General features: G+C 38.1%; 1 protein-coding gene and 1 non-coding gene across 2 annotated transcripts; both read left to right on the forward strand.

The window, feature by feature from the left end:
• Positions 1–10,323: 10,323 nt before the first annotated feature.
• Positions 10,324–10,968, forward strand: LOC120112086. The gene has a single exon (XM_039130652.1). The coding sequence runs from the start codon at positions 10,324–10,326 to the stop codon at positions 10,966–10,968; it is 645 nt and encodes a 214-aa protein (XP_038986580.1).
• Positions 10,969–12,251: 1,283 nt separating this feature from the next.
• On the forward strand, positions 12,252–12,323 carry TRNAN-GUU. Its single transcript has one exon. It is a non-coding gene; the product is annotated as a tRNA-Asn (tRNA).
• The last annotated feature ends 5,082 nt before the right edge of the window (positions 12,324–17,405 follow it).

A 17,405-nucleotide genomic window follows, 5' to 3' on the forward strand; every position in this document is an offset into this window, starting at 1 on the left:
TTATACATATGGAAATACTTATGCCCCATCGTGGATCACATGATCATGTCTTAGTCCAGAGATGGGGATTGCTTTAATTCTTTTACTATAAACCAAATTATTTTATTAGTTGGAGATTGCATCATAAAATTGTGAATGCTAATTAAGCTTTAATTGATATTATAAATTCTGCATGCATAATGTGCAAGGACATTTATGATGATATTGAAATATTAATGGAAGTATTTATTGACTCATATATATGGCATGAATATTTTATGACATTTATTTAAATTTTCATGTGTCTATATCCTAATTTGCATTCAGATTATTTACTTCATGGATATATTGTGTGCATGGTGATGAACACTTACTCAACTGTCAAGCTCACTAAGAGAAGCAGGACAACTAAGGACAACTAAAGCTATCTTGGTATTACTTGTTGCATGAGATATGGAGAGATTAGCAAAATTGAGTTCTAGTAGTGTTTTTAGATTTCATTAGCTATTTGTGAGATATTTAGAGCTTCAGCAGTTTTACTTTTTTGTTGGATATGGTTTTGATGGTGAAGGTTGTGTTTCTAACTTTGTGGATGATATGGTAATTAAATTGGTGCAATGGGATTATTTTAGAGACAATTATAGTACAGTGAATATCAAAACACATGTAAAAGATATATTTATACGTTTGCCAATCAAACATAAATATTGATAGTTAAAACCATTGTAACACATCAAATTTATAACGACAAATCTAACCATCACTATAAAAAAATAATATCAACAAATTTTGATTGTCGCTATAGGGTACAAATTTTATTTAGCTACAATATCTTAAAAATTTATAGCAATGATTAAAAATGTTTCTAAAATTAGTGCTTATAGTGACACGTGTAAATGTCACAACATAATAGATGTAGTAGTAGTTTGCAGCCATCACTATAAAAAATAAATTCTATTTGCCAATAATTTATAACTCATATATAGTGATGGCTAAATCCTTGCAACAAACCAAACTTATAGTAATGGTTTTAACCATAGCAATATCAACAGTTGCCTGATATTCACTAAAGAAATTATCCATTATTGTCATACTTCAATATGCATATATAGCAATGGTTGCAATCGCTATAAGAAGTTATACTGGTGATTACAAACCATCACTATAGGATGACTCAAGACTATAGTCATAGAGTTGCTTATACCAAAGGTCATCTAAACCATGACAAAAGCTTTTAGCGATGCCAATTGTTGCCATGGTTTACTAATAATTGGTACAAATTTTATCAATAATTTACTATATTTTTTGCCATGATTTTGACCACTACTATGGACCATTTTTATTATAGGGCAAAATAAATATTATTATAAAAAGAATTTTTTTGCATTATCTCCATTATTATGATATTTTTGTACATGTTTAGGCAATGCATATTCATGGGCTTATGCTCTATATGATATCCGTCGTGTTGTGTACCTGTCCGGTATGGTGACGATTAGGGTGTGACATTATAATCTCAATCTAAGCCCTTATGTTTATATTTATCCATCATTATATGAGCACACCCTACTCCAATGATAAGTGAGTTATGGCTGGCTTACTATACTTTCCTATTACGCAATCTGTTTGCTATTTTCTTATTAATCCTACATACTCTTAGTTATCTCTTCCCCTCTTGTCTTCGTCACTAATCCCTCATGTCTATCCTCCATATTCTCTTGCTTTGGTTAGTCGTATCAAGTCGATATTGATTGAAAGATTAGCTTATCTTTCCTTGGCTCTAGACCAGATGCATGGAAGGTAAAGGTATATATAGTCATTTGAACTTCCAAAGCCTGATGGAACTGAGAAGCAGACTTATGGTAATTGCTCTGTCATTTATGCATTGCTTTGGTGTTGATTGCGAAGTATGTATTGTAAGAAAACAGCATGCAGAGCCCTTTCTTAAGCAGGCAAGATTGCCGACACACCAGAATGATCTTATCATATCGACATAGACCTATGAACGAGGTAAACAGCAAAATTTGATGGAAAAATGTGAACAGGAGATTAATAAAAATGAACTTTTTTCTTATTATTAAAATGACCAATACATTGATATCGCATAACAAAGTAATATAATAATCATCGTAAAATATGAAAGCAAATAAGATGAAATTCCGTCAGGATGCAATCCCAGGGTCTCATTAAATTCCATATATTCTAAGTTTGGTTTTGTGATGACGATATTTTTGACAGGTACTTGAACTACTTTCTCCACAATGATAGCCTTTCAAAGAAAGAATATGCTGTGGGCAAACTGTTGACTTCAAAAGCTTGCATGATCCCCCAAGTGGACAAATTCCAACTGATATTTTACTACTACCAGACATTGATGTTAACCAAAAACATACAGATTACATATTTCAGGAGCAGCATCTTGCAATGTCCTTCACACATTTGACGAGGAGCTTTCTTATGGATGAGAAGATAGAGGACAAAATCTTACTGCATTTCCAATGGCTAATGTTGACAATTAAACAATGGCAGTAGCTAGCAATTCTCAAAAGAAAAAGAAGTAATAAAATTAAGTAAAAAATGGATAACCGTGACTCTCAAACTTGACTCTCAAATTCAGGAGGGAACTTGAGAGGATTTGTAGCAACAAAAAAGCAATAGTTGTAGTAATAAATGAAATATATAGTGTGCAATATTCTAGACCTTACATATAAGTAGAATTATACATGAAAACAATTCACGGTCATTCGCTTATACAAATCCATCATGAAAATTTAGATGCATATATTCCTCAAGAAAGAAATTTAGATGCATATATCTCGACATGATCATCAGAAATCCTTGGTGTGGGCAAAGCATGTGCTGAGGCATAAAGAATCAGCATGCAGACATAAAGCATAATTTGCATGCACTTAGAACATGATAATCAATCTGTTAACACTACTAATCAAGCATCCGATTCCTCATCGACATTCATGTACCTTCCTTTGACATCCCTTTCGAAGGCTTATCCCTGACGATAACATCGAATGCGAACTCGAAAACGAGGAAGATGTGAAGGTCTAGCATGAAGGATAAGAGCCACTCAGACTAGCCAAGGAGACTGCCCATGAACCACACAAAGCTCTCGAATATGATGGCTTGAACCATCATTAAGATCTTGAAGAGATTATAGGCAAGTCATCCTTGGCTACCAAAGATGAGCTCTTAGCCTCATGTAAGACCTCTCTTCCGCTTGACCCTTCTCCTTGTGTGGATGATAGTTTTTCTTGCGTGGTCTGCCTCTATTTATAGTTGACGAGGGGAGGAGAGATGGATTCAGCTCGCCACATAAATTAGCTGACTACTAAATTGCCTCATCCACAACTTTTTTCCTTTATTTTTGCAGCCTATTATTTGCCGACTTCCAATCTTCTCCTCTATACAGAATATATTCTCCTAGATCTCCCGGGACCAGTGTCTATAAAGACATTCTCACCTTACTCATGTTTCTTTTAGGGATTGATGGGAAACAGCAAGCTTTATGTGGTATTTTACATGGTGATAATTGGTTCTTCTGGTTGTCGTATAGCAAATTGTGTCCTCCAAGCTCTCTCAAAGGCCACAAGTCATGGATTGGTACGATACTAGCATTTCTCCCTCAAGTCACATCTTTGACATCTCACTCTGAGTAATAAGGGTCATGATCATGCCTAAGAGGGAATGATTCCTATAATCTTTTAGATATTTTTGTATATTCTCTATAAAGCCTAGATGGGATGAATTCATAACCTTAAGTTTCTTTCTTATATATGCTTTATACACACATTATTCCTATCCAAAATAAAGTCAATACCACACACCACCAATTAAAGATTTTTGTTCCCTCCAAGTTGGGCTTGACCTTGTATTTTGGATCCACTAGGTTAAGCCTTTCAAATGATGGCAATGCAAGTGCAAGCAATATGCGAAGCTTCTTCCATCAAAAAGGTTCATGATACTACGATTGGCAACACGTCCTTCTTAGCTTCGATAGCCCTACTTAATGGCGGTCGATTGAGAAGGGATAAGCATTTGAAGCTGCTCGACATGGTTTACATGTCACAAATGTGTTATCGCGGCATCTTCAAAGGTTGGGCATGGACATTCATGTCATCTTTGACAGCCTACATGAATTGGATTCTCTAGATGCTTGAGTACTGATTGACTGAGATGCAGTTGACTTAGATAATTACCTTCTTAAGGTGAAAAAGGCTCCACACTTCAAAAGTTTACTTCAAATGTCCAAGTATTTCTATATGTATCTCAGCAATTCAAGCATTCACTTTATCGCCAAGTGCAACCGTTCAAGAGGATGAAAGATAGGTACTTTGATCATGCATTTGTAGTTTTTAATGATTGATGGATGGATTAACACTCCTAATTATCATATGAGTGAATATTAATCAAATATATATGAGATAGGGAGTCTATCCATATTTGAGTGAATCATTTAATTTGTTGCGAAGGAGCCCGAAAATGCAAATTTTAAAGATGAAGTCCTGGTTTAGAAAGCCTTAGTGTTTGTGACTTAATTAAGAATCACATGTAAATATATATATATATATATATATATATATATATATATATATATATATATATATATATATATAATATGAAAAAAGAATTAAACACAGCAGCAATAGGGTTGGCCACTTATAGAGGAAACTTTTGGTGGTTCTTTTTCTGAGAAGCATATCGAAAACGCAAGGCATTTTTTTATTAAAAAGGAAAAGGAAGAAAAAGCACTTTGGAGAATTTTACTTCCAATCCTATTCTATAGTGCTGCTTAATCGATAACAGAACCACAAACAAATTGGTGAAGTACTCTCTAAAAGCCATCCATGCTAGAATAAGCAATTCCGAGCTTTCATTCGAGAAATTTCTCTACATGACGTCGTTTAGATGGTCTCTCTCATGTAATTTTTTCTTTTTTTTTTTTTTTTGAGAATTGCCATCTGAAGTTATTGTTTGATTCTCTTTACATCCTTTAAATTATAGTTAGAAAAGAGGAAAGGTGTTTTGTCAGGGATGTAGCTTACATCTGCTGAGCAATTGTGATTTTAATGTCTGTTGCGTATATTTAGTTCCATATCAGCTATACACCGGATAGATCTTGAGAATTTATATAAGCTAAGGAACTCAAATAATATCTTCCAGATAGTCTTTTTGGATAAAGTCTTAGGTTGTGGCAAATGGTATCATAGTGGACCCGTCCATGGCCTAGGGGACACTGCGGCACAAGTTCATAGAGGTTGATCACAAGTTAATCATCGTACTTGTGATTAAATATGAATGAATTTGAACTCTTAGTCTGAGGATCTATGTGGGCATGTGTTTAATCCTACATCAGCTGCACACTAGGTAGAACTTGGCTACTTATACAATGCCAAGAAACTTAAATAATACCTTCCGGCTAGTCCTTTTGGGTGAGATCCGGAATTGTGACAGCTTTAATATATATCTTGATAGTCATTTTAATGCATTGATCAACATTAATCTTCTCTTATTATATTCCTAACATAATCCTTAGAGTCCAATATTTGCTGCAGTCAGCTTCATAAAGGAAATTATTAAGTTTTTCACTATTTGACAGACCTAGCATGCACACTGTAGTTAAAGGCTACTGAGGCCCACTAATGTTCACTGAAGCTATCAGTGAAGGCACCAATCATTCTGCACACATCTTATCTTTCCTTTTTTTAGTTTCATTTATTTTTTCATGATCAAAGTCCCAGGATCTTTTGTCAAAATACAACTCAACATAAAAAGTTGAGCATATTGAGTTTAAAGATGTGATTAACTCAAAATCTTCAGTAGTATTCTTGTTTTTTTTAAAAAAAACAAAGAAATTTCATAGTGGATTCGTGCAAAAGAAGTGGAATCTTTCTTTCATGCAAAAAATACAACCCTTATCCTAAACCCACCTCCCCATATCTTTAACACGCGAGATAAGGTGGTGATGTATAGGGAGCTTGGGGCATTGAGAATCGTTATTCATGAACTTTATAACTAGAGGCATCAAATGAACTGTTCATCACTTCATGTCTCTAGCTTTTATAGGAATGTAGGCATATTCCAAAAGGCATGAAGGAACCCAAATCCACATTGGTCATATAATTAACAACAAAACCAAATCCACTCGTGTCCATTGTTGTTATGATTACAAACAGAAGATTAATTAGTTTGCAATAACATCATTAAACAAAGCCATGCCCATATGCTAATAGAACATTAATAACAATCTAGTTACAAGGAACCAAACAGGTTGTATGAATAATACCTGACCAAAAACCAAACCACTGGCTGTTCTAAATTGTTTTGGGCTAGATTATCGGATTGAACCTATACTCTAGTCATTTCTATTCTCCAGAAATGAATTAACCAAGAATTTCATTTTACTCTCGAAAAATTTAAAAAAAAAAAAAACTGTTTGTGCTCTATCCAAGCCCGACCCGTTGATGATATATCTACAAAATCTGACCATCTTTCTGGCTCAGATTTGTAAACACCACCACTTGGTCATTTTTCATTCTAGGGAATAATATTGGAATTGCCTATGTCTATATACTATGAAATTTGATCAATACTCTCGGCATTTTAGTATGATTGAAAGTTGAAGAGTTAAGTACTGTATACATTCCATATATAACTCCTGATCTCTTTTCTGCTATGTCAAAGATTAATGTCAAGTGGCTCTAGGCTAGCCTTATCAGTTTAATTTTGGATGAAGCCAGGTGAACTTGATGGATTGGACCTATTTGAGTGTGGTTTGGACCCACTTCTATAGGATCCTACATCTTCCTGCTTCAACTTTTTTTTCTTTTTCAAAGACTCCTGATTCAGCTTTTGAATTTCCCAAGTTGTTCGTAAGATTCCTTTCCCCTTTTTTTCCGAACTGTCCTCATCTCTTCTTTTTGTTAGCCTCATAAGATGCAAATTGATGATTTTTACAAACCTAAACTACTCCCTGTCCATTCTTCGTTCTTTTACATGTTAGATATTGGTTGGTAACCAACGTGGACGATTTCTCGCCAGGATTTTATCATCTGTTATCGAACCTATTCCAATTCCAATAGCTCGGACTCGGATCGTGGGGATAACACGAATATTTCTTATCAACAGATAAGATACTCGGTATATCAATATTGATTAGATCCAAAATTTGTTATTGAATTTCTTATTTAATGAACGATCTCAATATTATTCCTTGAAGAGGACTCAAACCTTCATGCTTTTTAGCACGAGATTTTAAGTGTCGCCTGCCATTTTCCATTGGCATCTTGAAAATGAATGGTATTCTAAACAAAAGCTAATATATTCCACATATCTATCTAATGTGATATATAGAATATATAACAAAGAAGAATATGATAAAAGCAGAATGTTGAAGTATTCCCACCTGTCATGTCATGTAGGCCTAACTCAAACATCAAATGATCGGAAGTGGTGACATAAAAATTTTTTCCATAAGAATGAACACAAGTAACATGTTTAACCTTTTGATAATAATCAATTATCCAAATGGGAAGACAAGATAAAATATCAACCACGAATTTTAGGAAGTTGATATCATGATTTGTGCTTTCATGCTAGCTTCTCTAGGCTTAGTCCCAAAAACTTCCATAACTAAAGTGACCTACAAATAAAAGAGATACATGGAATGGACTATTAGTTAGGTGGTTGCTATCAAATCTACGAGAGGGAAACAAAGAAAGTGATAATTGTTATATAATTGATACTATGAAAGTTCTTGATTAAAACAATTTTCGTAAACATATACATAATTTTTTTTTAATGTGTAGATATACATAGAATATTTAAAATGGTTAAGTACATGCTAATGTTTCAGCCAGTTGCTGATAAGGAGTAGGAAGTTATTGCTATATTAACTCAAATAAAGCTAAGAACCCCTTATTTATGCACTACTGTACTTCCGGTGACTCTTGTATTATTGGAAGATGATTCAAAAACTATAATTAACCAGAGTACAAAGCTGGGAGCTCATGTAAATGGTGCGAAATAACTATTTTATGACATTTTGAAAATAAAAAGATTGCTAGGTGGACTGAGACTGGATGGTCTCTTTTTCATGATAGATTGCCTAATGCAGTCATATTGCACTCCACCTTTAAGACTTTCAAACCATCTTCAATTACACTTAAACATTTCATATGCCACCTAATCTCTTTAAGCATTTTTTTGCTATATAATTATTACGCTTCCAAAGTCATCCTTAAAAAAATTTGGATAGTGGTTATACCGTGAGTTAGCACCTATAAATTAAAACCTCAAATAGAAGAACAAAGCTTAAAGAGTACCCACACTGATCTCATTTGGTAAAATTGGTAAGACTATAACACTCTCCTTTTTTTAAGTATAAAAAGCTAAATATTGCTAGAAATTACACATTATCAAAAATTAGAATATTATTTTTGTTAAAATATTTTGCATGGATGGTATCATTTGTTGTCACTTGATAAGAAGGTGGCGGACCTGCTCCGACTGGAGTCGGCCTTCCGAGAATAGAAGCAAATGGTGGAGATGGTGGCTTGCATGAATTTGCGGATTCTTGCAGTGATAGAGGTGGAGCGGGAGAAGACGCTTCTCGAAAGCTTGGGGAGAGAAAAGCTATAGGGAGTGTTTGTGAGAACTTCATAGAGTTGGAAGGATGTTGCTCTGATTAATGGTGTACATGCTATGGATTGTCCATGATTTTAATCGAATATGTTAGTTTATGTGTAAAGAGATGTTCATGAGATGTTTTTCCTTATTAACAACCAATAATTAGAGAAACATTCTGATTTTTGTGTATAATAAATAGCTATGCAATGTAGCTGCTCTCTCTTCTTTGTAGTTTTGATGCCTTAACCATTGTTTATATATGATTTAGTCGATTTCCTCATTTGGGCTTTCCTAACAACAATTTCAAAGCAAAAAAATAATGCCAAAAAATAATAAATAGCTATGCAATGTAGCTGCTCTCTCTTCTTTGTAGTTTTGATGCCTTAACTATTGTTTATATACGATTTAGTCGATTTCCTCATTTGCTCACTCTCACCACTTTTGTTCATCATCTGCTCGGATTTCTTGTCACGAGCACTTCGCCATGCAGCAGCGTCACAGGAGATTGAGGCATATAAGTCGGTGAGGGGTGCGACATGTATCTCACATTTGCTATTTGCGGATGATTGCTTACTACTGACTCACGCGACACGGAGGTCAGCTCTGACTATTAGTGGGATCCTGGAGGAATATTGTGGAGTTTCAAGTCAGATGGTCAGCTTATCTAAGTCACCCATCAGCTTTAGCCCGAGGACTGATCCTAGGGTGAAGGCCGCCATCATGACCAGATTGGGGATTGCCGAGCAGGAGGGGACCCTTAGATACCTCGGGGTCCCGATTACTGGCCGACACTTATGGCAGGGGGAGTGCTTGTCTATGGAGGCGTGTATCAGACGGAGACTGGAGAGCTGGCAGGTGAGCACTCTTTCGATGATGGGCAGAGTCGCCCTACTGAGGTCAGTTTTGAGTTCTATTCCTGTTTACCTACTGTCTAATACACTGGTACCGGTACCTGTGCTCCGCAACTTGGAGAGGATGTTCAGGAGCTTCATTTGGGGGCACCGTGGGGACAGAGGGGGCATCCACCTACTGGCTTGGGAGGTCATTTGTCAGCCAACCAGTCGGGGTGGGTTGGGAGTCCACTCTCTACTTGAGCGCAGGGAGATACTGGCCACTAGGCTTGCAGTCAGATTTCTTCTGGAGCCGGGGAGTCTTTGGGCTTCTCTGCTGAGGGCGAAGTATGGCGACCCCATCACTTCGGCCACTTTCAGAGCTGGATGTGGGTCTTCCTTTATTTGGAGAGAGATATGTACTCGTGTCCCGGGGGTGATGCCTATGATCCGATGGGAGATTGGGGATGGTCGGACTATCAGCATTCTAGAGGATAGGTGGCTATCGGAGGGCAGACTGCAGGACTGGCCCACATTGATGAACCATGGTTGGCTGGAGGGGCGCACACTGAGTGCTCTGTTTGTCCAGGGGGAGCAGAGATGGGATGCAGATCTTGTTAGGCGGGTGTTTGATGAGCAGCTTGCAGAGCGAGTGCTGGCCTTACCGATCCCGATGGGGATGACAGTGGATAGGAGGATATGGAGCTTGTCCGGGCGGACGACAGTGAGTTCCCGCGGCATAGCGCAGTGGAGAGGAGGAGTGGAGACCCGACATTTTGACGGTGCCTGGATCTGGAGACTACGTGTTCATCCACGCGTCGCACTATTCCTGTGGAAGGTAGCATGAGGCTGTCTACCCACTAGGAGTGTTCTGATGCGACGGGGAGTACGGATAGCAGCAGACTGTGGAGTTTGTCCGGAGGTGGAGGAGTCCATTTATCATGTGCTAGTTGAGTGCCTGCGGGCCGTTCGGATCTGGAGGTGTGCAGGGATTTCCTATGACCCGGGGCAGAGATGGTCGTCCATTGCCGAGTTCATCTGCTTCCTGGAGACCCCGGGGGCAGGGCCCGGGATGGATGAGAGAGGGACTCGTATTGCATACCTGGCTTACCATTCCTGGTTAGACAGGAATGTACGAGTCTTTGAGGGTCGCAGCTCGCCCCCGGAGGTGGTGGTGGCCGGGGCCTTTTTGCATGCAGAGGAGTTCCTTAGTACTGCTGTGAGGTCACCTTCCGGGTTGGCCAGAGACATCTGGGGTACCCCTTCTGCTCTTGTAGCGCCCAGTTATGTATTCGTATCCTGGGTACCCCTACCCCCTAGTTTCCTGAAGGTGAACTTCGATGGTAGTATGGCAGCTGACGGGAGAGGTGGAGGTGTAGGCTTCGTCATTCGAGATCATGATGCCAGGCTAGTGGCGTTGGGGGGTCAGCGGATCTTCGATGCGTCGGTGGTATGTGCTGAGCTCCGAGCCGCCTGGGAGGGCATATCTTATGCGAGATGGACACTAGGTGCAGACTAGATCATTCTCGAGGGCGACTCGGCCACTGTGATTGATTGGGTTAGGGGCCGAGGTCGTGCAGGTGAGGGTAGACCGCTCCTTCTGGACATTCGCAGACTTCTGCAGGCGTGTGAAACCTATCAGGCTACATACGTCTACAGGAAAGCGAATTGTGCAGCTGATTGGGTCGCTTCCTATGCGGCTCACCATTCTGGAGGTTTTATTTTGAGGGAGCCCGACACAGTGCCGGAGTCTCTTTTAGCTTTATTTGTTTCAGATTTTGTAGGCCGTATCCACACCCGTAGGGTGTGAGCCGCCGTTTCACCAAAAAAAAAAAAAAAAAACTTGTCAACATGGCTGTTGCCACCTCCCACAATGGAGCAGTGTGATGGATTAGCTGGTTAATATGTTAAAGTCTAGCTATCTACTAAGCCAACAAATAAGAATGAAAGTTGTTTTATTGTGCATTGTTATTTATAGTCCAATGAAGTTTGAACTTCAAGTTTGAGTAGGGATGGATATAGTCAGATTACCATTTTGTTCGTAAACTCGTTTCTGCTGGCAAGATTGTGCTTCAGTTCATTCCTTCCAATGTTCAAATTGCGGATATCTTCACCAAGAGTCTGCCACGGCCTCAGTTCCTCTATCTTCGTTCCAAGCTCATCATCGACATCTCCATGATTCACTTGCGGGGGAATGTTAGTCAGATAACCTCAGATAATTAACAGAAGGTTAACCTAAACTAACACTTGAGTCCTTATCCCAACTAGCTACTGTTATTTTGTTAAAACAAAACACCTGTTCATCCTTATTACAACACTGGCTGTAACACTATTTAAGTAATGCAAAACTCCCGTCAGAATGGTGAGGGAGTTCATTCTTCCAAAGCTTGTTTCTTCCTAAGGTTTTGAACAGGCAAGGCGGCGCCGGTGCTACGCGGCCAACCTCCTCGCCTGTCTTCTCCGGCTGCGAGTGGGACGCCCAATAATTTGAGTCAGCTCACTCTTATGAATCATCACATATGTTAATCAAGGAAAAAAAAAATATTAGATAAATGTGAAGCCACGGTTAGGTAACTTTATTGGAGCCTCTGGTACCGAAAAACCTCTTCCACAAAGGTTTTCTTAATTTTCTTCCAATATGGACATGAGTGATGATATGAACTGAAGTAACTATTTGTTCTAGTTTTCCTGGGAGTAGTCACCTCCTTCATGAATGTACCAGTGATATCCATCAACCCTTGAGGCACATGATATCCATCATCCTTGTGTATAAGTTGTCTCAGCTAGCTCTAAATCAGCATAAGCTGGAATAGCTCAGTTGGTTAGAGCGTGTGGCTGTTAACCACAAGGTCGGAGGTTCAAGCCCTCTAGCGAAGTTTTTCATTTTAGTCCCCTTTTTTTTAAAAAAAAAAAGAAAATGCATTTGTCTCCATTTTAAAAAAAAAAAAGAAAATGCATTAGTTCTCTTGTTATACTACTGAATCCAATTCTATCTATTGCCTTGCGGATATGGGAATTTAATTTAGAAGATCAAGAAATCATGATGAATGTTCTCTGCATGAAGTTGGATGTGGTGCAAAGAGTGCTGGTTTTACTATTAATAGCTACAGTGATCTTCTTAAAGATAGTTCCATTGCAACTGCAGAGTTGTTGGAAGCTGAGACGGACCGCTCTTCAGCAATTGAGGATATCTTAGCTACTAACAATTACCACATCTCACCTCATAATGTAAGTCACACATCTATTATATTTATTTATTGGAACATCTGATGACCTTGTGCTATTTATGAAGAATTTATATCAGGAGGCGAACAGTGCGGCTGACTGGGTCGCCTTCTATGCGACAGGCAACTGTTCTGCCACAATAGTTTCAGATTTAATTCTCTTGATTATCTTTAAAAGTAACAACATTTGGCATTAAGAGTAATTTAAAGAAAAGCTGAAAAGAAGAGTTTATGACAAACTTGCTAGCAATCCTGAAGAATTGGAACAGAAGCATCTGGATGAGTAGGTTTATTTTGTACCGGGGAAGTTTAGATGGCTGCAACTTGCTTAATTACTCACTTTATGCTTGATCGCTGGGTACTCTGTTAGATGTCACATAATTGTACCGGGAAAACATGAGGGTGGAGAAAACCTTTTAAGTCAAGTAATTAAAGGATTGCTTTGTGTTCTTTGTTTTATGGATAATTATGTGGGCAATCTTTTGTAAATGTGGAGAGAAAAAGGGTAAAGGAAAGCACATAGATCACTTTATTTAAAAGCAAACCACAGATATCCTTACTTGGCACTCCTCTCTCCTCTTCAGCTGAACACAGCACCGAGGACCAGCAAATGGCAGAATATTGCAACCAATTCAGCAAGCCAAGGGCCAAAAAAACCTCTGGAACAAAGACATTGACTATGATGGTTAGGCATGCAGGTTCCTCATATGATCCTGGACCTGTAGGCGAAAGCAAGGAAATTTCCTTTGGAGAATAACCCTACCATGTCAGAAACGTAACAGCAAAAGAAGCTCAGAAAGTTGACAAACAGTTGTTGGCTCAGTACAGGGGCAATGCCATGTTGCAATGCAAAGAGAAGAGGAAGACTTGCAGGCATGACTTGATCCATTATCCCTTTCCATTTGTTTGGCCATTCTCTTATGCAAGTTTGTAGGTCATATTACTTATTTACTTACTAATGGATTAGCAGTTCTCATGTAATGAATCTAGGAAGGGAAGAGCTGATTGCAGGATGCGAGTGGAGAGTCGTTTTGTTAAGTCAACAGGAGCTTCAATGTTGAAAATGGTAGCTGAAAACGCTTTATAATCGAGACAGCATTGGTCGTATATATTTTTCTTATTGTCACTGCTGATGCTGCTACTATTGTTGTCATATTAATCTCATGAAAGGTTAGAGTTCAGCAATTTCATTGTTTCTTGAATGGCATTCTCAAATGAGTGAATGTAGTTCCCAGTCTGGGCCAGCATTATCTTTGGTGAAGTGTTTTTACCATTCTCATGAAATTATTTTTCTTCTTGTTTTGGTTTTCATTTTGATTTCTCCGTCGATTTAGGTTCTGGATTTTGTAGTTTGGTTTAGATGGCTCTAAACTTTACAAGATTAGCCTCAGTAGCAAGTTCAGATGTCAGACAATCTTTATTTCTGCGATCCTCTTGAACATGTAAAGAAAGAAGCAAATCTTCAAGGCTAATATATTCTTTCTTATGTTTTAAGAGAGTAAAAATCTTTCCAAGTTAGCATACTAATAACTGAAGCAACTTGGGACTTTTCAACAGAGAAGTATCTTTTGAATTCAGTTCATGCATTCAAGTATGAAGTTCATGCCATTTCAAAGTCGAGATATTTTACTACTATATTTTTCAAATCCTGCACCTTCTACAGGGGATTACTTTCCTAGAGTCCACAAAATCCTTCAACGGCCTGTTTGGATGCCTAGAATTTATAACCTTAGGATAACATCCGTGATGGGATGTGGGTTTTGATCCTATAGCAATATACATAAAATCCTATTGGGAGAAAAATCTTATGTAACTAATCCTATCCTATATTTGGATAATAAATTGTGATTACCTTGCCCTCCCACCTTCCTCCTCCGACCCCTTCTTTTACCATTTTCAATGTTTCCAACAATTAGGTAGATGACTTCATTTGACATGGTTTTAAGCTAGAAATAAAATTTAATTTGCTAATTAATAAAAAGTCTTTAAAATTGTTTGATTTAATAAAAAAGACCTTTGAATTTTAAAATATTCTTTTAAGTTTAGTTTTTGTTTTGTACTCTTAAAACATCTTCTACTAAGCTAAGATATTGTTATTTTACATTTTTAACCGCATGATAATAATTGTAAGTATGCACTTGCAATAAACATGGATATGCATGTATCAATATATGATTTGTAATAAGTGTGAATAGACACTTACAATAAACATGAATAGGCACGTATCGTGTATGACTAACCAACATAGTAGGATATTATTAGTTTGTTCTTTAAAATATGTTGTCCTTATTTTTGTATCGAAATTTTTTTTTGGATACTCTACACAATAGACTCGGATAAAGAACAATGGCATGTAAACAAGAAGAGAGATGAAGATGATTGAATTCAGTTGATGCTACATATAATCTTTGGATTAAATATAAATATAGTAATTAAAATTCTATACACAAGCATCTAATAAAATATATTTAACAAAATTGATGCCTTTGCATTTGAAGCTTTAACCAACAAATTTGAATTTCTTCAGGGAAAGAAAAATTTCTCGATTGTATGATTGAAAGAAAACATTAGCTGCCGGTGCCTTTAATTCCATTGAAAGTCCCTCCATCTTATTTAGCATCTCAATGCATTCGGGAATAGTGAAATCATCTCCATACTTTGTTACTTCCTTCTCCCTACTACTCTCTCCTTCCCTAAATTTCATTCACCTCTCCATTACATCTGGGCATGGAATGTGGCTTATGGCTGCGGCTTTTGGGGCACTGCAGAAAATTCAAAATCCTAGTTGAAGTAAGACTCCTTGATTGCATTTGGTTTGATGGGATTAAGAGTCCCAAATTACTTAGAACTCTTTGGATTTGATGACGTGATGAAGGGTGATTATGGATGGAAGAATAGGATGACTTGGGGTGTGAAACTATAGGGATTTATGGACAGTTGAAGGCTGATTGGTTGGGCGTACTGCAATGAAACCGTGAAAGAATTTTCAGATGTGATGGATGGCTGATATGATGATATGTTGGCTTGATGATTTGATGAGGGAAAGATAACTGTAAGATAGATATGGATGAGTCTCACCTCCGCATAAATCTCAAGGGGTTGGCGTGAAGAAGGGAAGGAATCGCAGCCTCTCAACTTCAGCCTATCTTGGCGTCTCACCAAGGAAGGATTTTGGAGCATCGCACCCCAAGAAAAAGGTGTCCACCTCTCTCAAAGCTTCACACAATTTTTGGAAATTAACTCTCTAATTTCTTTTTTATTCTTCATACCTTCTCTATTTATAGAGTAAGAGGTTGGGATAAACATGGACTCTTATCAATGCAAAATTTAAAAGGAATCAAATCCTACCTAAACAAGGACTCCTAATTTTCTAGGACTCTATCTAGCATTGACCAATTTAACCACAAGACTCCTACTTTTATTGGACTCTTCCTGCCGCATGGACTAGAGTCCAAGTCGACTAGGACTCCTTCCCACACACCATGGAACACAAATAAAAGGACTCCAAACTCATAAGGACTTCTCCAACAGACCACATCCCAAAATAGACTAGACTCAAACCAATCTAGAACTCTTAGAAGAACTCAACTTTGACCAAGTCAAAGTCTCCACATCGTGCTTTGATCTTCACGCCATCTAATTGCCACTTGGTACTTAATTACATGGACCCAATCATCAAATACAAATTAGCAAATTATAAACCCAAATTAAGGACCCAATGTAACTAGATGCTAAAAATATTGGACCCATTGTGTTTCGAGCACACCCAAGTGACGATCGAAATACGACGCACATCTAAGATGACTCGGGCTCCTGCTCCTACATCACTGAAACAAGATTGAAGACAACCGTAATTACAAAAGAAAATATTTCTCTGCCCTAACTCCTATGCCTCCCGCCTTATTTATAATAATTTCCTAATGACTAAAAACTGCAACGTAAATATAATAACAATAATAACTAAGAAATAGCAAAGAAATCTGCAAGTGGTTTTGCCCAACATTCTTCTAGTTTGATGTGATCTTGCATGCAACAGCTCTATGCATTACGGCCCTACCCTTAACAGCTTCCTTGTTCCCCTCATGCCTCTGATGTCCCATGAATACGTACCCGAAGTACTTGGGATTTGGCCTTCTGTTACCGACGGTTCTATCATGCGCCGCCCCTGGAAGTTGGACCTTGTCCTCAAGGTCAAACGATGGAAATTGCTTGGTTATGTGATCAACTGGTTCCCACGTAGCCTCCTCTTTGGGCAAGTGTTTCCAGAGAATGAGAGCTTCAGCAATCAGCTTCCGGCCTTGTTTAACCCAACGATATTCTTTGATGGCAAGCGGTTCCAACTCTAAACACCCTTCTTCCGATATAGGGGGTTCAGTAGCAGTCGCAATGTCGCCATCTCCCAGCCTTTCCTTTAGAAACAAAATATGAAATACTGGATGGATGCAAAAATGTTCAGGTAGTTCAAGGCGATATGCAACCATTCCCACACATTCCCTTACTCGATATGGCCCGAAAAACTTACTCGCCAACTGTTGATGAGCTCGTTTGAAAATCGAGTGTTGGTGGAATGCTTTTAACTTCAAATATACCTAGTCTCCAATGGCGAAAGAATCATCCCGTCTCCTGGCATCCGCTTGTTGCTTCATTCTATTCCATGCCTTCTCAAGGTTACCCTTTAATTGTGTTAACAATTCATCTCGGTCTAGGAGCTCCTTATCCACTTCATCAAGCA

This window comes from Phoenix dactylifera, chromosome 10, assembly GCF_009389715.1.
Source record: "Phoenix dactylifera cultivar Barhee BC4 chromosome 10, palm_55x_up_171113_PBpolish2nd_filt_p, whole genome shotgun sequence".
NCBI classification, from domain to species: Eukaryota; Viridiplantae; Streptophyta; class Magnoliopsida; order Arecales; family Arecaceae; genus Phoenix; species Phoenix dactylifera.